This window comes from Schistocerca americana, chromosome 2 (assembly GCF_021461395.2).
Source record: "Schistocerca americana isolate TAMUIC-IGC-003095 chromosome 2, iqSchAmer2.1, whole genome shotgun sequence".
In the NCBI taxonomy this organism is placed as follows: domain Eukaryota; kingdom Metazoa; phylum Arthropoda; class Insecta; order Orthoptera; family Acrididae; genus Schistocerca; species Schistocerca americana.
The window spans coordinates 459,509,477-459,535,797 of NC_060120.1; the positions used below are offsets into that span (position 1 = coordinate 459,509,477).

The window sequence follows — 26,321 nt, forward strand, 5'->3', positions numbered from 1 at the left end:
TACAAGGATTTGGAATTTTCATCTGCAATATCGAAACAAGCATTGAGTGAAATAATACCCAACACATGTGAAGCTATTTACGCTTTCCTGAAGGATGAGTTCATGAAGGCAAGTCAAGTAAATTAAGTCTGTCAGTGAACCTTTTAGCGAAAAGAGTTATCCAAAGTTCAGAAATCTAGAAGATCTGGTGTAGGAGTAGATCAAGTATACCAGCCAACGTTATGATATTTTGATCTGTTTGGCTTTCTTAGTGATCAAGAAACGCCAAGACCAAGCAGGAATACAACTGAAGATGAAATTGGAGTATCAATGTGCGAGGAAATGGAACACGAGGTAATGTAAAACAAAACAGGTTCGCCCTGCAACTCTCGCAGTAAATTTACGCGAGATAACTGCTTTAGCTTTAGCAGCCACCGTCTACACAATTTTGACCGCTTTCTCTGTTTCCTGCGGTTGGTCTGAATGTTTTTTGCAACACAAGTTGCGAACACAGACCACAACAGAACTTCCTCCATTTTTATATTTGAAACTAACTGAATTAAATTTTGACGTTTACGGGGAGCGTAGTCCCTTGCCACTGATATTTCTTTTCTAAACCGACAGATGGCGGGCGAGTAGTAGATTGGGGTTTGTGTCGTGTGAACACACCACATTTGCAGCGATCTTTTGCATGTACAGACATCTGCGCCGATGTCTGCGCAGACAGATCGTTGCGTGTGGACCGGGCTTAAGTCAAGGTGGTTAGATTTGTGTACAATATCTTTTGTGTTGACGTTTTGCTCTTTGCTACGAAATGGGTTTTCTTTGAGTATTTGATCAGTTTCTTTGATGATCGGCGAATTGTGTTTGTAGATGTCACAGTGACATTGTTAAAATGAGTTGTTAATTGAGAGATAAAAACAATGACGTTCTCTGATACAGTGAATTACGTGTTCTTCACCAATCCAGTCGTGAAAACAACAACGGAATATGTGAAATATTTTGTACGTCATCTTTGAAATAATCCGTGCTAATCTTCTTAAGGAAACTTAATGGATATAATTAAGCGTTGTTCTTTTTTATTTCAGTCGTCCGCAACGATTTCATCACTTTCTGGTAGCCCAAAACCGCCACCTGTTCCTAAACCAACTATGTGCGACCTACCTATTTGGAAACATACCTATGGTGGTAGTTCTTTCGTGAGGATCGCAGGCTTGTGCGGTGCTGCAGCAGTTGCACTTGGTGCATACGGCGCTCATAGTATGTATTTTGCGTTTGTATTTTATAGTCTCATAACATAAATTTTACAGATCGTCTGATCGTATTGTACAGGAAACTCTTGAATTTTTGGCTTATTATGTACGTAGTTACATAACTAACTCTTATTTTATAGACATTAGATATGAAATGAGCCTATAGAGTTGTAACGTTTTTGGTCTGTTTTAGCTATTTATCCCAAGGAACATAATGAGGATCTGAAGAGGATTTTTGAAACGGCAAATCGGTATCATTTTCTGCACACGCTTGCGTTATTCGGTGTACCCCTTAGCCGGTGGCCGAAGACTGTAAGTTTTTATTTGAATACGTTTTCATTGTTAGCTCTACTTCTTACTATCGAATTTATGAAATTTTCCGTATGATTCGGGTAGCATGAATGTGAAACAGTGGAAGGACTGAGTTGCATATGTCCCTGATGTTAGTTAGTCAGTATACCTTTTACGGGCAGTACAGGAAACAAAAGGAAAAATTTGGAGTAGGAATTAAAGTTCAAGGAGAAGGAATAAAAGTTTTGAGGTTTGCTGCTGATACAAAAGACAGCAGAGGGCTCCAAAGAGCAGTTGAATGGAATGGGCAGTGTCTTCAGAGGGAGACATGAGGTAGCATGGAGCATAGCCTATGGAAACGATACATGGACAGTAATTAGTCCAGACAAGAAGTACACAGGAGGAGAAGGTTACACGGACAAGTATTGTAACTAAATGAGGAGGTAGCCTACTGAATAGATTTTGGGCAAAAGAAATTTCTCGTACAAGTTTACTAAAAGAAGGGGTCAGTTGAGAGGACAAATTCTGAGATCTCAAGGGATCGCCAAGTTAGTTGTAGAGAGAAGTGCAAGGAGTAAACATTTTACAGGAATACCATGACATGAATACAGTAAGCAGATTCTAAAAACTATAGGTTGCAGTAGTTATTCAGAGATGAGGCTTGCAAAGGGTGGAGTAGCATGGAGAGCTGCCTCAAACCAGTCTTCAGATGAATACCACAGTAACATTTTAATATATTTCAGGCATTTTTCTGATAAAAATGTTTGTCTGGCATACACCTTCCTAGAAATAGAACACTGAAAAGGAGCTGAACATAAATACACCTGTGCCCTAAAAACTTTTGTGTTATGCTGAGTATTGTGTGTTTGAAACTGTTGGAAAGAGGGATGCTACATTTACCCTCATGTGAAAGATGTCTGCTGTTGACATGTCCAACAACTGGTTTGATCCAGCTCTACACACTAGGCCTACTTTATCCCGTGCAAGCCGCCTCTTCTCCAAATAAGTACCATACTGCAATCTATAACCATTTGAAGCTGCTTTGTGTATTCACTTTCCTGTCTCCATTTACAGTTCCCTCCCCCTCCCTCCCACTCTACTTCCCAAAACTAAACAGATGATTCCATGATGTCTCGAATGTTCCCTATCAACTGGTCCTTACTTTAATCAAATTATGCCACAAATTTCTTTTCTGCTCAGTTCTATTCCGTACTTTATCAGGTATGCGATCTATCTATCTAGTCATCAGCTTTCTTATGTAGCACCACATTTCAGAAGTTTCCATTTCTTTTTGTCTACACTGCTTGTTGTTGATGTTTCATTTTCATACACAGCTACACACCAGACAAGTGCCTTCAGAAAAGACTTTGTAGTTCTTAAATTTATATTCAGTGTTAAGAAATTTCTCTTGTACAGAAACACTTTTCTTGTCATTAAGTCTACATTTTATACCCTCTCTAATTCTGCCATCATCAGTTATTTTAATGCCCAAATACCAAAACTCATTTACTACTTATAGCGTCTAGCTTCCTAATCTAATGCTGTGTGCCACTGATTTAATTCACCTACATTCCATAATCCTTACTGCCAATTCTGTAATCTTCTCTTCCAAGTCCTTTGTGTCATGTTACAGAATCAAAGTGCCATTGACAAACCTCAGTTTTTATTTCTTCTCAAAATTGTTCTTCAGTTTCTCTTAATGCTTGCTCGGTGTGTAGGTTTACTATTGTTGGGATTAGTGGGAACTGTGTCTCACTGTCTTCTTAACATGTGCTTCAATTGCTGTATCTGGCTTCTATACAAGTTGCGTATAACCTTTTACTCCCCGTGTTTTACCTCTGCAACTGTCAGTATTTCAAAGTGTGTATTCCAATCAGTGTTATCACAAGTTTTCTCTCTCTTCAAATGCTATGTTCTGAGATAAGTTATTGGGTCAGTATTGCATCATTAGACCATACATCTCTCTGAAATCTGGGCAGATCTTCCCCTTAATGGTTTCTACCACTTCTTTCCATTCTTTTGTAAATAATTGTGGCAGTGTTTTATAAGTATATTTTATTACACTGATTGCTTTTTAATATATACACCTGGCAGCACCTGGCTTCTGCGGAATCGGAATTATTAGAGTTTTCTTGAGGTCTGAAGGTATTTTGCCTGTCTTGTACATCTTCATCTACCTTGTCTTCCCTTTTTACAGCATCGCCTTCAGGTTCGTTTCCCTTGTATAGTCTACCAATATATTCCTTCCTTGTTATAGTTTTTCCTCTGTGTAGTACTGGTTTCCCATTGGAGCTGTTGATGTTCATATACTTTTTATGAAAAGGCCTCTTTAATTTTCCTATAGGTGGTATCTATCTTTCCCCTCGTTACACATGTTTCTGTAGCCAAGGTTGCATGTGTTCTCTTACCATTTCTGCTTTGCCGTTTTGCACTTTTTCGGTCTCATGTTTTGGACATTTGTACTGTTTTCTGTCTGTTTCATTTGATGCATTTTTATAGTTTCTTCTTTCATCAGTTAAATTCACTGTCATCTGTGATACACAAGGATTTCTAACCGGCCTTATTTTTTTATTTAGTGGATCCTCTGCTTCCTTTACTGTTTCATGCCTTAAAGCTGTCCATTCAGTTTCTAACTGTATTCCTCTTCTCTGTAACAGTACATTTATCTTGGCTGATTTAATTTGTAGGATAGAAGGCCATTAGATGTCAAGTGGCCTAAGGGTCCCTAGTTCACACTCTCTAATTGTGATGAAATTGTTTCAGGATATTTGTTTGGGTCTTACATGAAACCATGCCAAGTTGCAGATTGACAGGGTGTTCAGTGAGACCATCATCTATGCTTTTGAAAAGGCCATTTTTTCCATATTTCGACAACTGAGTTTTCATCGTTGTTAGTTACGACCTAAAGGAACTTCCATACTGAAACTCGATGATTATGCTCAACTTTTTAGATAAAATATTCTAGTTGTTTGTACATGTGCTCAGTGTACACCAAATTTATCATAGTTTGCTGCCCAAGTAGATCGTGAATTTTGTCATGACAAATTTGGAGAATGTTTGGACTTGTTGTACCTTATGATAGAATGACATTTTTATGCTAATTTTTTCCTCATTTCAGTTACCCTACATATCGTAAGATTGTTGGGTGTGATGAGGTCCTCCAGTTATGCAAAACATCGTTTTTCCCATAGCTGACAGACCTTACATCCAACAATTTTAACTGCAAACACGAAAGACACAAGAGCTGCAAATCCAAATGATGAATACATACCATAAGGTTCAGCAAGTGGCATCTTGATAAGTCAAATGATTACTGAGTTATCCAACATTAAAGTTGACCCGAAAAATTTGTCAATTTTGTTGTATATCCAGATGACTGTATCTCAGAAGGATCATCTCAGATTCAAGTTTGTTTCATTCTTGTGAAAATCCAGTTCAAAGATAATAAAGAAGTTAAAAAACATGCTTTGACTACTATTACAGGTGAAAAATGTGTGGACTGCTTGAATATGCAAATTTGATAATCAGTCTTTGACTTTGATATTATCATCGGTTTGTTTGCTTCTATGTTATTTTAGAATTCACCACACTTTCCTTCATCTAAGTGCAGTGCAGCTTTGATTTTTGGAGAAAATTCTCTATGCCATCTTACAACATTTGCATCTGAAAAAAAGAAATAAGTGTATTTTTAGTTCAAGAGCAACAATTACAAAATCAGAGAATTGAATAATAATGCCTTACTGATAATGCCTAAACATACTTTCATCACAAAACATTATATTTGGATAACTAAGAACTTATGCAAAAATTCTATTTGTGATACTTTTTGTCTAAAGAATCATTCTATGGAATGAGGTGTATGGGATGTTAACATTAGAAACAGATGAAATGTGCCCAACGTATCAAAAACATTCCTGGCAGATTAAAACTGTATGCCAGATCAAGTCTCGAATTCGGGACAACCATTGAATAAAACAGCCAGATGCGTGGATATCATTCCAGTATGGTGGATGGGGTGTAAAAAAATTATACCCTACTGATCCACTGATGCGGCAAAAATATATGAAATACTTTTCAGACCCCATTTTCAGCTAGCTTAAAACACCAAGGAGTAGTTGCAGTAAAATGGAGGGAAATTCTAAGTGAGCTGGACAAAATTCATCGACTAAATAACTGTTGACAGAAAAGTAGACCCTGAAAAACACATTTACTGCCTCTCCAGTCTATATGCATTCGCAGAATGGGATGCTTGTGCATGCGCTGATGATGAACTGACACAACCGAATGATCGTTGGTCTTTTGAGGTAATGCATGAATGGTAAACGAGAACAGGGAGTATATGGATAACAAATACAAATCCTTTTTGAAAAACAAGACATAGAACATAAGTTACAATTGAATTTTTCCAGTAATAATGCCCGTAAGTTCCGGTACCCTGAAAGAAATTCTTGAACTGTGCCAATTTAACGTCTTACAAGAGGACCATCGGCTGCATATATTGTGGAAAAGGGACAGATCTGCTGGCAGTGCCCCCTAAAGGCCTAAATATACCATACAACTTTGAAAAACTTTAAAATTGCGAAGTTATTGTTTTGTAAAAATGTTCAAAGTATTATTTTATTATTATTTTTGTTATTGTTATATCATCATTATTCACGTATGGGCCCAATAGGACCATGAAAGGTGCAAGCAATCTATGTTGCTTTTAATGATTAGCTATCCATTGTGTCCAAATTTGTTTCATCCTTTCAGAATGAAATCTGTTTAATGAAGTCTTTCTTTCGTCAGACCATGATGTTCCAGTCTGTTTTCTAATTTCCCTCTGACCAACTTTCCAATTGCATATCTTTTGTGTGAATCCTTTATTATACCGCTACATTAAGATCGTCCTTAATCTCAGCAATCCATTTAATTAGCTCAGTTTTGGCCTTCCTTCTGTTGTTTTATAATTCTGCTATTTGTTTTGTCAACGTGGTGGGTGCCATACTTGTAATGTACCCATAAAATTTAAGTCTTCTTTTTCTCATGTCACCATGTATGTTTGTGTATTCTTCTATATCCTTAACTTCTCAGCATATAAGTTTCTCCATCAGTAATTTTGGGGCGAAATATTTTCCTCATAATCTTTCTTTGTTTTGAATTTTTTTCAATATCCCTCTTTCTGTTTAAAATTAAAGGCATTCAGGTTTGAGTACGATGCATTTTTGACAGCGAACTTCATTTGGAGTTTTTTCTAGATTGATTTCCTGTATGATTTCCCACAAGTATTCAAACTGAGAAACCCTTCTTATTTTTCCATATTTCGTGTTCAGAAACTTTGGTGCTTGTATGTTACATGTCATATATTCCATTTTTCTGAATGATATTTGTAGTCTTACTTTTTCTACAACTCTTTAAGAATTACAGTTTGTTTTTGAGCTGTGGTAATGTCCCTAGTTAAAATTGCCAGATCATTTGCAAAGGTGAGTCAATCTACCCTAATATTACTTCTACCTAACCTGGTTGACTGATTTATATTTTGACTCGGATTTTGCTCTCGCCATTCTGTAATTACGTTTCCCAAAACACAGTTAAACAATAGTGGGGAGAGTCCATCTCCCTGTCTAACACCAGTCTTTGCATCAAATGGATCAGAAATTCTTCCTAGGAATTTAACTTTAGATCTAGTATCGGTTAAAGTTCACTTAATCACTGTTATTTCTATAATCTAGCCCTTGTTCCTTTAAAATTTGGAAAAGAAATTCATAATCAACTGAGTCATAGGCCTTCTTAAAATCCACAAATGTACATACAATATTGTTACTAGAAATCCTTTGGTGCCTAAGGATTAGTTTAAATTTAATAATTTTTTCCGCACAGGATTTCTGTGGTCTAAACCTGCTTGGTACTCACCAATCTTAGGTTGTAATTGTTCTTGGTCTCGGTCAAGTAAATACTGCGAGATAATTTCGTACGTGACCTGCAGAAGAGAGATTCCTTGGTAATTATTAACATTGGTTCTATCCCCTTTTTAATGCATTAGGTGAATTAGGGCAGTTTTCCAGCCCTCAGGTGTTTTCTCAGTTTGCCAGATATGTCCTATTAGCTGAGTTATGTCTTATAGTGTCAGGTCCAGCTGATTTTAGTAGTTATGCAATTATACTGTTTTCTCCAGATGCTTCATTGCTTTTAAGTATCGCAATTTGTTTAGTTATCTCAATTTCTTTAGAGTTAAGGTTGGTGTTACTAGTTTGCTGTTTGGTCCCTTAGGAATTAACACAAATTTGAACATTTGAATTTGGCTCTGGAGAGTTTAATAGTTTTTCAAAATAATTTGGACAGGAAAGGAAGATACGACTTACTATACAACAGAGTAAAGACTATGACATGGGAACAAAACAGAGCAGGACGTGCTACTATGGAAATTTTGAGTAAAGACGAAGAGGTAGTGTATAAAGATCGTGACGATGTCCTCCAGAGATGGGAAGAATATATAAAAGAGCTATATGACACAAATAGCAAACCAGAAACTTTGGAACTTGAATCACACAACAGTGTAAGTGATGAAGAGAAAGGACCGACCATCATAATGGAAGAAGTAAAGTCTGCTATTGCTGCAATGAAAAATGGCAAAGCAGTAGGTACAGATACAATACCGGGAGAAATACTAAAATGCTTGAACCACAATGGAATAAGAGAAATATTGAGGTTATGTAATAAAATATATGACAGTGGTGAATAGCCTGAGGACTTTTGACAACAGTAATGATTCCATTGCCGAAAAAACAAGGAACCAAGAAATGCAGCGAGCACAGGACAATCAGCCTCATTTCACATGCAGCCAAAGTGATGTTAAGAATAATTAATAAAAGGCTTGAAAAAGTAATAGAGGAGAATCTCGGCGAGGAGCAGTTTGGCTTTAGACGGAATAGGGGCACCAGAGATGCAATAGGGCTCCTACGAATCTTAGGAGAAAGGTTTATTGAAAAAGGAAGAGACCTATATATGTGCTTCATCGATTTAGAAAAGGCATTTGACAATGTGGTTTGGGACAAGCTGGCGACTATTATGAGGGAAAAGAGAGTGGACTGGAAAACCAGAAGACTTATAAACTCATTGTACCTTAATCAAAAAGTTTCAGTTAAAGTGAGAGGAGAAAGTACAAACTGGATCAGACTAGGGAAAGGAGTAAGACAAGGATGCTGTTTATCACCTACTCTTTTCAACCTGTACTTGGAAAATATGATTGACCAATGCTCATTAGATGACAAAGGAGTAGAAATTGGAGGAAGAAGAGTAGGGTGCTTGAGATTTGCTGATGACATGGTCCTTCTAGCCACAGGGGAAAAAGAATTACAGGATTTGGTGGACACCATTGCAACTAACGGAAAAAAATATGGAATGAAAATTAACACAAATAAAACAAAAGTATTGGCAGTAGGAGGAAATAAGGAACTAAAAATTGTGCTGAATGGAGAAAAACTAGAACAGGTGCAAAATTTTAAGTATCTTGGAAGCAGGATAGACACCGACTGGAAGTGCACCACAGAAATTAAAACAAGGATAGCAATGGCAAAAGAGGCGTTTTATAAGAAAAGGAGAATCTTCTGCAGCGGTGTGGACAGAGAACTCAGAAAGAGACTCATAAAATGTCTTGTATGGAGTGTTCTTCTATATGGCACTGAAACATGGACTATGAGGAAAAAAGACAGAGAAAGGCTGGAGGCTTTTGAGATCTGGACATGGCAGAAGATGGAAGGAATAAGTTGGATGGACAGAGTAAAAAATGAAGAGGTACTGAGAAGAGTGGGAGAGAAACGGCAGTTACTAGATGTAATAAAGAGAAGAAAAAGAAATTGGATTGGGCATATATTAAGAAAGAATGACGGACTGATAAAAACAGTTTTAGAAGGTTATGTAGAAGGGAAAAGGAAGCGAGGAAGGAAGAGATTCCAGATACTGGATGACATGATGGACGGTACAACATACAGCAGCCTTAAGAAGGAAGCAATGGATCGCAGAAAATGGAGAGGCAAAGGACCTGCTAATATAGCAGATAACTGATGATGATGATCTATCAATTTTCCTGGTTGCTAAGAGCCAAAGTGCCATTTTCATTTTTGAAGCAAAGACTTTGAGGTTGGTAACCGGTTAATTTTGTTTTGGGTGTTTCAGAAAAGTTTCTTGTATTGTTCCTTTGGAAGTGTTTTGATTACTAAATGTTTAGCATTTTCATAGTTTCTTTTAATCTGTCGGAGTAATTTAGGATATTTTTTTTTCCCCCAGTTAGGAAAGTGTTGTATGTATTTTCAGTTTTGTTACTATTCCAATTTTTGAATGACTTGTGTTTCACAATCTGCAATCCTCTAAGGATATTTTTGTTTCTTTCAAAGTGGAATTAATTTTTTGCTGTTTTGATGAGCTTTTCCTTTAGGCTTTGCCAATTGTTGGATTGTTTTTCGTCAAGTTCGCTTGTTAGAGGTGGGGTTATTGTAGCACTATCAAATTTAGGGATAACATTTTCTGTTTTGAAGAGTTTTTGAGGTTGAAGTTTTATTTTTATTCACATTAAATAGTGGTCAGAATCAGTATTAGTTCCTTTTCTTACTTGGATATTTAAAATTTCTTTGTAATTAAGGTATGAAATTACTACTTGATCGATTTTAAATTCCCCAATAAATGTGTTGGGTGCCCACAAAGTTTTTTTGTTTTGAAACTTTTTTAAAATGATTTTTAAGGTTAAAATTTTTGCATGTTTCAACAAATCTTTGGCCATATTTGTTTGTCCATTTACATGCAGGAAATCCACCTACTGTTTTCTTATACTTTTTCTCTGTATCAAATCGAGCATTAAAATCATCCATTAAAACTTTAACATGGTTTGAGGGAATTCTTGAGACAATGCTTTCAAACATTTCCCAAGCTTCATTAATTTCTTCAGGTGTTTTATGGTTATCCTCATTGACTGGCATATGGGCATTAATGAAAGTGTATGCTCTATTCGCGCTTGTAACAGAAATTGTCATAAGTCTTATCATTAATGGGTTTTACATCTGTTATTGAATTTAAAATATTTTTGGACACTGCAAAAGCAACTCCCAGAGTGGTGTATTATTGAGCATTCTTTTATCAGTTTTACTCTTAAAAAGACGAGAATTGCGTAAATCTGTGGTGTTATTGACCATCATTCATGTTTCTTGAAGTGCCAAAATGTGAATTTTCTGTTCTTTTAATGTATCTTCCAACTTACAAAGGTTACTTGGTTGCAAAAGTGTTTGTATGTTAGGTGTTGCAAAAAATGTATTTGTTTTGATTTTAAGTTGGCCGGAGGACCCCAACTTCCTCTGTTTAATTGCATTGCATTCTAGCCTGGCTGCCCCAGAATATGAAAGACCAGTTGCTTCAGTATTACTGGTGGTTGATTGACCACCTGGGGTAATATTCGATTATCGAAATGCTCCACGATGATTGTATCTGGAATCAGGTGGGATTGAGTGGACTCATTGAGTGAACTCATAGTGTTAAGATGGGAAAGGTTAGTTCCAGAATATAAATTTAAAATGTGCCACTGGTGAACAGATGCTGACCACTTTGCCACTTGCTACAAGAAAGACCCAAAGTGGATTTGGTTTTGTTTTGTCTTGGTCTGGAAGCTGTTTTACTTTTGAAAACTTTATGCAATTAAAAGAATCAAAGACTGTAGTACATACTGGTACTTTTTTTAAGGAAACTTGAGAATTTTTTAAAATTGTATTTGCAATAAATATGTACAAAAAAACTAGGATAATTATGGTGGGACATAGAATGTGGGGAGGGGAGGAAAAGGGAGAAGCCCAGGAGGAAGGGGCTAGGTAAAAGAACAACAGAGTATTACGTCATCTAACATAGGCAGTCAAAGTGTGGTGCTATAACTCTGTCTGTCAATTTAGGATTTGGTGTTGAAAATACTAATGGATCGCCTAATTTCAAACTCTAGTAAAATTTTTAAAGTGTGACCCCTGTTTTCTTTAAGTAAAATGTTTTACGTTACTAGGGAGATTGGTTATGGAATCTTTCTGCTCACAGAAGTGAGTACTGAAGCCAGGCTTTGAGCTAGAAGCCCCAAAATGTTCTGTAAACGTGGCACTAAAGCTCCTGCCAATTTGTCCATTGCGCCACGTGGGTCAGTCATTGCAAATGATACAATGCACCTCAGTTGTATTATATTTGAAACGAGTGGCATAATCTGTGTGTCTGTACTTTGTACCAACATTGGCGGTAATGAAGAATGCCTGTTCAATATGTTTGGAGCACAACTATATTGCGATCGTTGCTGAAATATTGCCAAAATGCCGCGTTTTATGATATGTGGTACCAGTGGTCTTTGGACTATCAGCATTGATAAGCAAGCTAGCCATTGGGTTATCTTTCTTTATCTCTCTGAGGATACCTTTATTAATACTATTGACAATCTGTCATGACTAGTTTCATAGGCAGTGTACTGTGTAATTTTGCACTTTGTTAAAGGCTTCCTTTGACAACGAGACATTATGGAGCCTGTGTAGAAGCAACGTGAAGGTTGAAGCCTAGTACTTATTAGTGATCAGAAGAGCTGTGAATCGGTATGTCAATGGTGATTGGCTTATGTAAATATTAAATGCAATTTCAGTGGTGATTGCCTTCTGTAAATATCAAGTCCAATTTAAGTACCACGTAAAGTAATATTAAGATCCTGGTATCGTGATGATTTCACATACTCTACCCTCCCCCTCCCCGCAATTCTGCTGAGCAGTAAAGTGAATTCTCATTGTGTAACAATTCAACTCTCACACAAACTGACAACATTTCTTGTGTTACCCGTTGAAAAGAACAGGAATGTCAGCTATGTATCTGTACTGAGGTACGATCTTGCTAGCTTATGTCGGAAAGTAAATTATGGCATTAGACTCGGAAGCTGTCATGAATATATTGGCAAGAAAATGTGATAAGGGGGATCCCATTGCAAGACCTTTAAGACCTTCTTAAAAGGGAGACCAGATTAGTTCCTGGAGGTATGAAAGTTTATTAACTAACTATCCCATGTTGCAAATGTTAGAGCAAATCAGGTGGCGATATAGCTGTTGAGGTACTCTGCGATCCGAACCCCGTACAGGCGTTAACAATTGGACAAACTGGAAAATCAACTTAATGGACTTAGTGAAAGCCTAGAGTCTTGGTCCTGCCAGTTTCATAGGAGCAGTGTTCTTGTTACTGAATGGATTTCTAAATGTATTGGTTGTATTAAGAATCTCTTTTAAACTGGTAAAATATCTATTCATAGGATCTAGATTAGACTTAATAATTCCATAATCTGTTAAGAAGCATTGCACTGTATTCACATAATGATTTTCACGTAAAATAATGTCTGTTTTCCCTTGTCTGACTGGGCAATTAGTGCTTGATGCTTATAGTTTTTTTTTGTTGATACTATCCAAAATAGCCCCTTCACTGTAAGTTGTTCCTTGACTAAACCAGAACCATTGTATTACGTACAACCTCTCTGTTACGTTACTTAGGCTAACAGCTGCTTCATTACTTTCACCTGTGGCTATATTGACACCATCAAGTGAGGAGATAATGTGGGAGATCAACGAACTGATCTGTTGTTGATCGGTCACATTATTAAAGCGGTGAAATTATTAACGTTGTAGGACATTCCTTTTTCTAAAAATATTGTTTCTTTCTCACTGGAATTAATATCAGAAAGGCTGCACACCCTAAGATACAAATCAGAACCACACTCAGTGACATCCTGGTTTAACAGTCGGGTGCCCCTTATTAAGAAACCTACTTAGTTTATCGATATGTATAGCATTCATACAGTCTTTAAACTGTACCACTGCATCTTCAATGTGTTCATGGGCCCAGTGATATACTCAAGCTTTTGGACTTGGTTCTTAGGTTGAGTTGTGGTAGATTTGGGGTACCAAAGTTGGATTTGTTGTTTGCAGAAAGGCAATCACCACTGACATAGTGATTCACAACTCCTCCAACCGCTCTATCAAGCACAAGAAATTAGCCTTCAGGTCATTTATATGCAGGCTCCATAGGGTCCCATTGTCAGAGGAAGCGTCTGTTAATATGTTCTGCAACATAGCCCATAAAAATGGTTATAACAGTGAGTTCATGAATGGTATTGTGAGGGTATTCTCCAAAATATATGGAAGCTAACCCAGTGGCTAACACCCTCATCAATGCTGCTGGTACCAGGTATCATAAAATTCCAAATTTTGGCAATGTTTCAAAAATGATCAGAAGGCAGTTGCACTCCAAGATATTGAATCAGCTTACCTCTACGCTGGTAAAGTTGTTACAAAGTATAGGCTCAGAGAATACTCTACTTGCTCCAAATACAATGCAACCAGGTTGTATTGTACCACTTGCAATCATTGTTTCATGCTGGCAGGAACTTTAGTACCATGTTTAAAGAACAGCTCAGATTTTCTAGCTCAAAATCCACCTTAAGTACTCAGTTTCATGAGCATAGGCATTTAATCACCAATATTCAAAGTAACTTAAAAATTGTAGATTGAGAAAACAGGGATGACACTGTAAACATCTTACAGGAGGTTGAAATTATGTGATCTATTATTTGCTTTCCACATTAAACCCTTATTCAACAACCAGAGTTACAGTACCATAGAATTTTGGTGTGGCAAATTTCGACTACCTAAGTTAGATGTCAAATATTAACTATAATTTTAAAAAGTATCAAAATTCAATACAGTCTTGGATTCTTTTAATGTGTAAGGTTTTAAAAAAATCTGAGTTGTGTGGTTTACGTAGAGGACACTGTAAGCAGATCTGCTCATTTGCCGTAACACAAGGGCTGTCCATAAAGTAAAGAAAGATTGTGCCCCATGCCCGTGGTGAGCCCCCACCCCACTCCACCCTACCCTCTGCCCACACAACCACAGTCACAAATGTCTTAACAGCTCCTCACCCTGTCTCAGTGTGAGCCAAGTTTTGTTGCCAACCGTTCGAAAATTCTGCCATGTGTGTGGTGTCATTCGGCTTTTGAATGCACAAAATATTTGGCCTATCAAATTTTATTGGCAAATAAGGAATTTATGTGGTAATAGTGCAATGAACAGGTCTTCACCGAGGAAATTGAGCATTATGTTTAACTGGGGAAGAAATAGTGTGACAATGAAGATCTGTGTGGGAGCCCAGCAGTCATTAAATCATCAGCATAAACACAGCAAGAACTTCATTGTGCAAGTGATCTCACTTTTTCGTGAAAGTAAAGGAATTTTTGGGTGGCAAAGAGTTTGCAAGCAATGGAGACGTCAAACAAGCAGCGACTTGCAGTAAAGGAGTAAAACATGGGAATAGAAAAATTGGTCCCAAGTTGCAATAAGTGCCTTGACAGCTGTGATGACTACTTATAGAGTAAGTGACTATAATGACTATAACTTTATTTACAAAGCTTGCTGATATCTTCTGTTTTTATTTAGTTACGTCAAAATGTTCTTTACTTTCTGGACGACCCTCATATACACATCCAGTGGTCTTCTTGCAAGTCGTTAAAACACCCTTGGTTCAAGAGTTCCTTTTCAGTTAGCATAACTTATGGGCATTAATAATGAAAATAAGTTTCAACTGTCATTGTTATATTCTATGTATCATTTTTCAAAATGTTTTTAATTATTACCCCGATATTCTTGTTTTCATTCAGCATTCATACTTTCCCCCCGAAACACCACCGATCACTCTATTGTGCCCGCCCATCATCAGCACATGCGCATGCCATCTTCGGGCTAGCTGTTTACTTTTTGGCTATCAATAAGAGACAACATCCAGTCACATTCCGTGATTACATATAGACCGGGGAAGCAGTAAGTGTTTTTTTCTGGTTCTACAGTTCTGTCAGTAGCTATTTACTTGATACACTTTGTCTGGGTTACTTAGAATATCCCTCCATTTTACTGCAGCTGCTTCTTGCCTTTTTCAAGCTAGTCAAAAATTGTGCCTGAAGTCTTTCCTATAGTTTCATCTTAGTAGTGAATCACTATGGGGTAGTTTCTTTACACCCCATCCACCAAACTGGATTGGAAACCATGCATGCAACTGTTTCCTCCAATGCCAAACTGCCTTTCAGCAGTGTTTCATTTTGATAGATTGTGAATGTTGTGTACTAAATTGCAAGCTGTTTAACTCAACTGTTTTGGTTGTGAGTACAAGTATTGTAAAATCCACAGTGCTTTAAGTCTCCATTTTGCCTTCAAACTTTGGTTTCCTTATTTGTTTTGGTATTCTTCCCTCTCCCATTTTTACGTGTTCTTGCCATTTTACCCTGTTATTCTCTCATTCAGCTTTTCTATTCCAGTTTTGTTTCCAATATCTTCATTTCTCACTCTCTCTCCTTATTGTCCCTAACATGCTTCTTTGGAATTTCAATTCACTGGCTTGGATTCTACTGTCCTCTCTTATTGTCATCGTCCAGGTCTCTGATACATATGTCAGCATAGGTATGTCATGTACTGTACTTCCTTACACTTCAGTGGCACCTCCCTTCCCCAGACTAAGCCCCTCACATGCTGGTGAAATGCAGTGCTCTGTTGTATCCCTTGTTAACTTCTTCCTCCATTCTTGCATTCTCCATTAGCACACTTCTTAGATATTTAAAATTATTCACACTTTCCACATCCTGTCATTTAATATTAGTTTGTTCCTTGCCTTCTTTGTCTCCTCTGGTTACCACCATAGTCTTGCTTTGCTCGATAGTTTTTCGTTCCCTTCATTTAAGATGCCTATTCTTTCATTTACATCCTTATTGGTGGTTCCCCACACCTGCAAATAGGAATTTCTTGGTCTTCCTTTCTCTATGACCTTCTTTTGCCTCTCTAACAATTTCAACCATCACCATTATAAATAATAATGCTGACACCATTCTTGTCTCAACCCAGTGACATTCTTAAACTGGTCTGTTCTTCCAACTTGTGTCTGGCCCTAGCTGATGCTTTTATCATACATTGCTTGAAGTATTCAGCTATTCATTTTCCAACTCCCTTTCTCTTCAATCTCTTACCTGAGGACACGATTGTAAGTCTGCACTTAAGTAAAGAAAAGTCATCACCAGCTCTTTACCATACCTCCATTGCCTTTTCATCAACTAACTCATACTGAAGTTAGGCTCTGCTCTTGATGTGCCCATATTGAAAGCCATACCATTCTTCTTCTAACCAACATTCCACATTTTCCCTCAATCATCTTTCCAGTATGCTATCCATTATTTTTGGTACTTGTGGGGTGAGTGTAATCCCTCAATAGTTGTGTCACATACTTTGCCATCTCCCTTCTTGAACACTGGAATTATTATTCCCTTCCCCATTCTTCAGGAACACATTTGAGTCCATATGCATGTTAGCATTCTGTACAACCATTGTAGTCCAGTAGGTCCATCTGCCTTAATAATTTCCACACTTATTTCATCTACTCCAGGGTCTTTCCTGTTCTCATTCCTCTAGCTTCTAATTTTGCTTCTAACATGGTAATATCTTTCACTTCTTGCAAGCCTAGGTCTCCCTGCCATACCTCTACTCCTGTTTCACATTTAATACTTTGTCAAAGTACTCTTTTCATCTTTTCCATAGCTCCTCTGGTTCCATTACTAGCCATCCTTTTCAGTTTTTCACCAGCTTTTGGTAAGTGCTTTCCATTATCTTATTCCTTGTACTTACACTGTTGATAACATTGTTTCCAATTCTCATATGAATTCCTCCCAACTTTTCCTCTAGTCTCCTGCTACCTCTTTCGTAAACTTTTTACTTACCAGGTATTTCCTTATACTTTCTTCCTTTTTATCCCTGATCCATTCATGCCCGGCTTCCTTCTTTTCTTTTACTGCTTCCTTCAGCTGTTCGTTCCACTGTGGTGTCTCCTTGTCTTTCGCCCTTAGATATTCTGCCACAGGTGTTCTCTGCAGTGTTTACAAATGCCTATTTGAATTACCTCAATTCCTCTTCCACACTTGACCATTCAGTGCTTGGGATTTTAAGCTCACTGAACTTTGCTTGTACCTTCATATCATTTTAGTTTCTACACTTCCATTTCCTCTCCCCTTTCTACCTTTCATTTTACCCATTCTTATCTTTGTCACCATTACCCAATGGTCTCCACCAAAAGCTTCTCCTGGGAATGCGATTAAATCCTTCAACTGTCAGTGATGTTGCTCTTCCACCAGAAATTAAATGGCTGTTTTTTGTCCTTTTCTGACCCCTCCCATATCTTGTCATCCTTTGATTATTTTTCTTCCCGAGACACTGTTTCCCACAATCAAACCAATCATTTCCTTTGCAAAAATCAGCCAATTTCTCTCTTTCCGCATTTTTTCTAATACAAGTCTTCCCATTGCAACTTGTGCAGTTATGTTGCCCGTTACTGTTGCTTCCGCATCCTTAATTTCTTATGCTAATTTCTCTAGGAATTCCTCAGTGTTCTGGTCTTTTATTTTCTGTCTGTGGTGCATATACAGGGTGACAATTATTGAACTGTATGAAATAAAATAGTCTCTGAACGGTTTGCGTAAGGACTTTCAATCTGCTCAGTTGGCTGCAATGTGTGAAGAGAATTACTGTGGTTTGGTTTAGCGATGAAGCCCACGTTAATTTGGATGGGTTCATCAATAAGCAAAATTGGTGCATTTGGAGGACTAAGAATTGGCATTTTGTCATCGAGAAGTTTCTTCACCCTCAATGGATGACTGTGCGGTGTGCAATATCCAGTCACAGAATAATCAGTCCATACTCCTTGATGAAACAGTGACTACCGAATGATACATGAAGGTTTTGGAAGTTGTTTTCACCTTCATTGTCCAAAGTGACCCTGATTTTACCAAGAAGTGGTTAATGCAAGATGGAGCTTGATGCTATTGAAGTAGGAGAGTGTTTGATATCGTGGAGGACCACTTTAAGGACCGCATTCTGGCTCTGGGGTACCCAGAGGTCACTGGCATGGGCCTCGATTGGCCACCACATTCTCCAGATCTGAACACATGCTACTCCTTTCTGAAGGGCTACATTAAAGATAAGGTGTACAACAATAACCCCAAAACCTTTGCTGAGCTGAAAACAGCCATTCAGGAGGCCATCAACAGTATCTGTGTTCCGACAGTTCAGTGAGTTGTGCAGAGTTTTGCTATTCCCCTGTGCCACATCACCGGCCGCTGTGGGTGTGCGGTTCTAGGCGCTTCACTCCGGACCACACTGCTGCTACGGTTGCAAGTTCTAATCTTGCCTCGGGCATGGATGTGTGTGATGTCCTTAGGTTAGTTAGGTTTAAGTAGTTCTAAGTCAAGAGGGCTGATGACATCAGATGTTAAGTCCCAGAGTGCTCAGAGCCATTTGAACCATTTGTGCCACATCACCACCAATGATGGCAGGCATATAGAACATCTCATAATCTAAATCCGATTATCTGTAGTAACGTTTACATGTTGAATGAAGTGTGTGCATGCCATAGTTTGTAACTTAATTGTGGTTTTTTACATATAGTTCAGTAATTGTCACCCTGTACTTGGATGAAGCCTTTCATTCCATTACTTGTCAGCAGGCAAATCATCATCATCCTTTCACCTATGTATTCTTCTAGGGTTGGTTTTTCTATTATACCCACTCCATTTTTTGGCCTGTTGTCTGCTACCTCAATTAAATATGTATCCTTCCCTCATTTTCTTCCTTCATTAAGCCCCAATATTTCTACATTCCATGTATCTGTGAAATCTATTGGCTCTTCTTCCTCCTGAGTCAGTGTCATCACATTAGTGATGCCCAACTTCGATGTGTCTCTGAGTTGTCGCACACTTCTCACAGTTCCCCCAGCACCCCAAGAATTGTGCAATGCATGCATGGTATGCCATAACCTTTGCTGGGACTGCTTTTGAAGTGCTGTTACATATATGGGTTGTTATAACGAGGTAGCCATTCCCTGAGGCATTTTAGAGCTACTGCCAGCATAGATTTGGGCCGCTCCTGACATGGAGAACAGATGCCTTTTGTAGCCACTCATTTTGAGTACAGGCGCTATAGGAAATAAGATACAAAGACAGTTCTTATGCTTTTTCTATCGTTGAAACTTTTGTATTCTCTTCCACTTTCAAAACGGTTGACTGTCTTCACAGGGTGTATACGCTCGGAGACAACCAGGAAATCTGAAAAAAAACGGGAATTTTTTCACCCTGGAGAAAACTGGGAAAAACATGGGAATTTTTTAGGATTCCTGTAATTTGTCGTGTTATTCTTCAGTTAAATTTTTGTGATTTTGACTTGTAAGAACTGATAAACAGCTAAAGGTGTCAAAGACAGTGGACGACTTCATAACATTAAACACCTGCCGACGAGCGTGACATCACAACTGTTTACATTATGTTCGCTTGAGCAGATGAGTTGCGTATGGGCAGTACTTTCTCCTTCTTTGGGCTACTTGAAGTGCGGTCGTTAGCTGTATCAGCAATAGCAACAAGCAGCCAGATGCTACTGGGAAAATTTTTTCTGGTGCGCCCAAGCTGCCGAATTCACGCATGCACATAGTAGTCTGAGTTGTAGTGTGGAGTGGGCTAGTCTCCATGTAAGCTGTGTTTATATTTAGTGATTTTGGTGTTTTCCTTTTCATTTACACTTCTCACTGGACCGAGCAAGGTGGCACAGTGGTTAGACACTGGACTCGCATTCGGGAGTACGACGGCTCAACCCCGCATCCGGCCGTCCTGATTTAGGTTTTCTGTGATTTCCCTAAATCGCTCCAGGCAAATACCGGGATGGTTCTTTTCAAAGGGCATGGCTGACTTCCTTCCCCATCCTTGCCTAATCCGATGAGACCGATGACCTCGCTGTCTGGTCTGCTTTCCCAAAACAACCCAGCCCAATACTTCTCACATCAAATGAAAACACATCAAATTTATGTGGTTGGAAGCTATCAAGTGAATTAAAATACATTCACATAATAACGGAAGGCTAACATAGTTATTGGTTTGTTTCCTGATTTTATTTCCACATTTTTGGCAGTCAGTCGGCTGGCACAACAATGAAGTTATTTTTGTTGTTTTGCTAATCTTTTCCTCAGAGGCAATCAATTTATTAGAAGCGAAGTGTTTCATTCCACACCATTGGCTAGTTTCAACAGTTCGCTGAATTTCAAGTGCATATTTTCATCATCTGGTACGTATGATGTTATGCCATATCTAAGAACCAAACATAAGAATACAGTAGTGGTACTCCAAGAAAATGATGCATCTCGAAAACGCACTGAAAAGCTTAATGTTAGGTTGGGGCCTACTTCATTGTGCCTCTGGGCATATGAATTTGCACTTTAAGCCGAATTATGCATTTTAGTATGGTTTATGAAATTTCAGTGCTCTGGGAGTATCCTCTTTCTTTTATGACGTCATTTAAGATCTCTTAATACGATCTGTCTCTCTGGCAACTGCTGAATGAAGGTATTTGTAACAGGTCGCAGGAAAATATTGCGAATGGTGCTTTGAAAAACGTTAGTTTCAAAGTAAATTTCCTTCTACGCAAGATGGAATTACGTTAAGTATGTGAATGTGCAATGAATTTCTTAAATCACAGAGCCTTTGACTCTCACTCGAAACTTAATACCTTGAGGACTAGCCACTTAGAAGAATTCTAGCCCAGAACACCAGACCTGGTCATTATTTAAAATTTTGCTGGCAGATTTGTGTGATGTACCTGAAAGTGTAACACATGCAAAAAAAAGACCATTATTATATATGGAAACTTAGCTTTTCATGTAGCTTACTAGTCTTAAAGACCAACACTATATGTGAAAGTTTAACTTTTCTTGTACCTACACCACATACTTTAATTTAAACAATTTACTTTTCCTATTTGTGTGTTCACACTACTTACATGATGTTGCTGTTGGCTGTCTACGTCATGTGTCCTATGCTCTGAATATCTGCCATCATTGGCCTGTGAGATCACGTGACATGAGCTATGATTGACTTAACAAAAGTGAATGTTAATCTCGATTTCAGTGCTTCGGAAACTAATGTGCTGTTTCGAATCTATACTGTCGTAATATGAATACAAAAATATGCAGCGTAAATGTTGCTGCACATCACAATCAAAACTTTTTATGCCGAGTTTTTTGTTCTCTGAAGTTCCATGCTTTAGAATAAAATCTTCACCATTCAGAGAATTAATACTTTTATAGCTCCAAGGGAAAGTATATTGCCGCTTACTGTGGAAAAATGTGTGTTTTTCACCTTGGAAGAAGTGTATTTTCATGTGGGGGGAAAAAGTGCATTTTTAAGCAGGAAATCTGGGATCCACCCAGCTTCAGTTAACTGATAGCAAATATTGAGTAACAGTAAAAAAGTCAAGACCAGGCGCAATCTTGCATTGCAACGATAGCAGTGTACGAATTTCAGGATCATAGGAAGTAGCAACATTCAGTTTCTATGTATGTTTGGTTTCATCATATCCATAATGCATTGCATTGCCCTTCAGTTTGCTAATTGAATTAACGTTAGTTTAATTGGAATAGTGTGGTACCAGAACATGAGAACATGTGTCATGCTGTTATCACTTCTGGACAGTGTTGACATGCATAAACTCCAGATTGCTTCCAAATGCATTTTCTGTGGCAGTCTTGATCTGGTGGCTGTTTCGGAAAAGAAAGGTGACCATTCTATGAATCGTCATGATTCTAATCCTGCTTGGCTTTTATGTTCTTGCTGCACTTCCAATAACCCTAATATACCCAATTCAAGTTTAACTCCTCTTCTAATCTCCCAATTTTTTTTTAATTAATTAATTTATTTTTTTTTTTTTTTTGTGTGTGTGGGGGGGGGGGGGGGGTCAGGTTGGTGGCAAAAGTTTTGCAATTTATTGTTTCTAAAGAAAATATAGACACAATGTGTAACGCGCACATGGGGCACACAATACTCGTTAAAGCCTGTACTATGGTAAGTGAGCAGGGTTCACCTTATGAGAAAGGATTTTTGTATAGATATCGACCGCGTGTACCTGAATGGTGGCAAATCAGACTTACACCCACTCTGTAATAACAATGATCCGTCAAGCAAGTTCGAAATGTAATTACACATCAGGATGGACCAAAAGCAAACCAGAAGATGCTACCTATTTAATAATAATATGCTCACCAGCCTAATTAGGCATTAACTGGGTTTCTTCCCTGTACAAGTTAGTATATATTCATGCAAAACAACAAGTAGTAACACTACATAATATAGTAGAATTTTAGAACCAGAAAAATCTATTGAACTGATAGTTTCACGTTCTGAACTGATATAGAAAAACCATAAATACATAAGACTACATAATACTACAAAACTTCGTACTGTCTATTGATCTGATTAAAATCGGGCATAGGTTGCCCTAGAAATAGCACTTTCGAGCCACACACAAAATGTCAATTTTGATAAAGGAAAAACATAGATAAATTTTGACTTTTATATTGACTAACTTTTGCTGGTCAAACCAATTTAGAATACTTCAGAATTCAAATGAATAAAAATGGGGTGGGGGGTCCTCAAACTGTTATGATCACTGTATTAAAAAAATTTATTACTGAAATAATTATGCGTTCAAGATTTCCAGTATATGAGTTACTACTCTTTTTATCTTATTTACTGCTCATTTAAATACCTTTATATCTGTCTCGAAATAATTAAACTTAATTACTATATCAAAATTAAAGTTATCTTTCAACTTCGTTAGACCTTCGTTATTCATTTACTGGTTCATTAACAAAACAGTTCCTTAAACACCATTCTAACATAGCTGGGTCTGCAAGTAATTATTATTAACACAAAATTTAATTTTTCATTTCGGGACGCTCGGATTGCACAACATTTGGAAAGGACCCTGCCTAGGTTAGTTGTGAGGATAATTAAATGACGGGAAAGTTCTGGTAAAATTTAGGTTATTATTGAACAGTTCACTCTATGGTCCATACGAATACAGTACTAAAAGTTTCAACCTGCTTGTATCGATGCGGCGGTTGGCAGGCGGCGAGATAGCGAGGCACAAAGCACACATACAACCACAGCTATGGCTCTTGACGTATCGGCACTTTAATTCTTCTTAGCGTCGCAGTACTTTTCCATTTAGTGCCTATGGAATTTTGCCATGCTGTGTGGGCGTTGGAACAGCATACTCGAGGCTCAGTGAAACTACGTCTTCCAGGAGAGCCTCCTCGCTCCAGAACGTGTTGCTCAAACCAGTGCCAGACTCCAACTCTTACTGCTGAGCCCGTTGTGCCGTGCAGTGCCCGTGCGCATTTTCCCGTGCTCACCTGCCATTCACCTTTTACCGCTCCCTTTCAGACAGGGTATTCACCCGAGGTTTTGCATTCTACATACCCTAACACATTGCCTACGTATGGACCAGATACACAATCACAATTTTAAACATCTTACAACAGTTTCAACATTTGTTACATTTCAATTCTATTACAATATTGCTTGACATTTGACATAAACATTAATATTCACATTGAAACTTGTTTACAGTTTTCTTAGCATAATGACATGAAACAAGAAAGAAATGAAATCAGAACATTAATTACACAAGTTTATCAAAAAATTAGAAGGAAAAAAAATTACTTACATGTACAGTAGTAGAGCGTCATTGTTGTTACAAATGGTGCTACTAAGGACCGTGTTATTCCTTCTATAGCCAAACCTCATGTGGCAAGGTGCTTGCATGCCCAGTGCTATTGCCTGAAATCCCTCAGTCCACTACTAATATTCTTTCACTCTGGCTGGAATACTGATATCCAAGTAACTTACATATGCCACCACATCTGCCATTTTTATACTAATTGAATGCCTACACAGCCTCTTAGGTGATACTGTCTTGTACAAGTCACTCTTTGTGGATATACATAGTTTAGAGGGTCATAGACATAGGCTCAGCAGTGTGTGTCAGTGAGCAGCTCATCCATATTTGTTCCCCAAAAGGGATTTATCACTTATCATTGCAGTATGGTTACTAATAACGGGATCATGTGAATGCCTGTATTTGACTCTTGAATTTGTGTTCGGTCCTTGTAGTCCTAACTAAACTGTCAACAGGCATCCTCCTGGTTCATAGAGGAGTCACCTTTTCGTAAAAACAAATAATGCAGTTATTAGATAATTTGTTACTTTCATAATGAACCTACAGGTATCGCCAATGCATTATGGACATACCAAAATCAGAAAAAAATTAAATTTGTCAAATTCGTGTAATCTCTTTTCTCTCGGAGGTTGTAGTGACTTGCAGATAGCCACTAACCTTAATAGGCCTGTTCCATGGATGATTCGTTATGAAAATTGTTTATTGGTGTTATTACTTATAATGGCTTGTCATAAATTTTTAAGTATCACCTCCAGAAAATAGTTACCTAATTATTTTTTTGTTGCAGGTACGTGCCTGCACTTCTGAAATTCATGCTCCGTAGTACTGTAACCTGCCCCAAGTAGAATGAAAACAAAAAGGTGTAGTTCGTTGATAAAAGATTATTGTGCATTCATTAGAAATGTTCAAGCCATGTAAGGCCAATCCAGAAAGCTACAGAAGTCATCCGGATTTTCGTGACAACTGCAACATTTCCATTGCTGACAAAAAGGATTGCTGTTCATTGGTCTGCATCATTTTGTTTTGGATCTGTTGTGGCATTCTCCAGTACTGTGGCATGGAAATTTCGGTGTGAACCAGTACTGGAAAAATGTACCAGCAAATGAACAAACATTCAATTCTGCAACCTCCCCCCCCCCCCCCCCTCCAAATTTTTTGAGATAATTAAAACTTCTTGGTTATCACTCATAGGGTTGTAGTTCACCCAGTATATTCAAAGATACAGTAATCAGATATTTTATGCCACAACTCTCATTTTCCCCTCCCCTCTTCTTTTGGAAGAATTTTTCTTCGGGAATTTCTTATAATGTTCATTGAACTTAGTTTCGGGCACTGCAGTTACGAAGTGTGATATTTTTTTTAACTGCATTATATTAAATTTTCTTTGAATTTCTTTGTTACATAGTTTTACAAGGGAGCAAAGAGATATCCTCATGGAGAATTAAATAATAATTTTATATATTTTGGTGTCGTTTTGGCTTAAAATGTATGTTTGTAGTGTATTAATCTTTGGATTTTTGCATTTGTAGAGTGGCAGTTTGCTCTTAACCGGCATGCTGTTGTTCTGTGGAACATGCTACTACCATGCGTTAACTGGTAAAGATGAATTGCGACGACTTACACCCATTGGAGGATCGCTCCTTATTGCTGGTTGGCTTGCCATGGTGTTATAGGCAAAGGACACCGAGAAAAAGGACAAACAATGTGAATGGTTTACAGCCAACATTTTAATGTTTTCAGAATCTTTTGTTTTGTTACTCTTCAGTACAACAATTCTCACTACAGGAGTATAATCTGTTTAATTACTGAATATTGTTAATGAAGTTATTGTTTTGATATTTTATAATTGTTAACATATTTATCTTTTCCCAGCTGTATTGGATGTAAACACAACTTCAGTAATTGAAATAGATATTTTCATGTTAATAGTGAATGTCGAAATTTCCTGACTCATTGGCATATTGCTGTAGCTCTTAAATATGACGGTAGGCAGTGAGGATCATTGATACCATATACCAGGTTACAGACTTGGTACTCCAGTGTTTTACTTGTGTTTGTTGAGCATTTCCTACTCCACCACAGTATACATAGATTCCACTTACAATGCTATGAAAATATTTTGTATGTTTCCTTCCTATATGATTAAATATTTTAACAATAAAATGAAAAGACCGTAACCAAGAAGCCTTTGCTA

General features: G+C 37.7%; 1 protein-coding gene across 1 annotated transcript; it reads left to right on the forward strand.

The window, feature by feature from the left end:
- Positions 1-805: 805 nt before the first annotated feature.
- On the forward strand, positions 806-26,304 carry LOC124595929 (transmembrane protein 256 homolog). Its single transcript, XM_047134845.1, has 4 exons — positions 806-983; positions 1,068-1,239; positions 1,426-1,544; positions 25,657-26,304. The coding sequence occupies exons 1-4, from the start codon at positions 903-905 to the stop codon at positions 25,798-25,800; spliced, it is 516 nt and encodes a 171-aa protein (XP_046990801.1). The 5' UTR covers positions 806-902; the 3' UTR covers positions 25,801-26,304.
- Positions 26,305-26,321: the final 17 nt, after the last annotated feature.

Excerpts from the sequence above, each read along its gene's own strand:
- LOC124595929 (XM_047134845.1), top strand. The coding sequence starts at position 903 with ATGACGTTCTCTGATACAGTGAATTACGTGTTCTTCACCAATCCAGTC. Across the intron at positions 1,240-1,425 it reads TGGTGCATACGGCGCTCATA|CTATTTATCCCAAGGAACAT; the intron begins GTATGTATTTTG and ends GGTCTGTTTTAG. Across the intron at positions 1,545-25,656 it reads TTAGCCGGTGGCCGAAGACT|AGTGGCAGTTTGCTCTTAAC; the intron begins GTAAGTTTTTAT and ends TTGCATTTGTAG.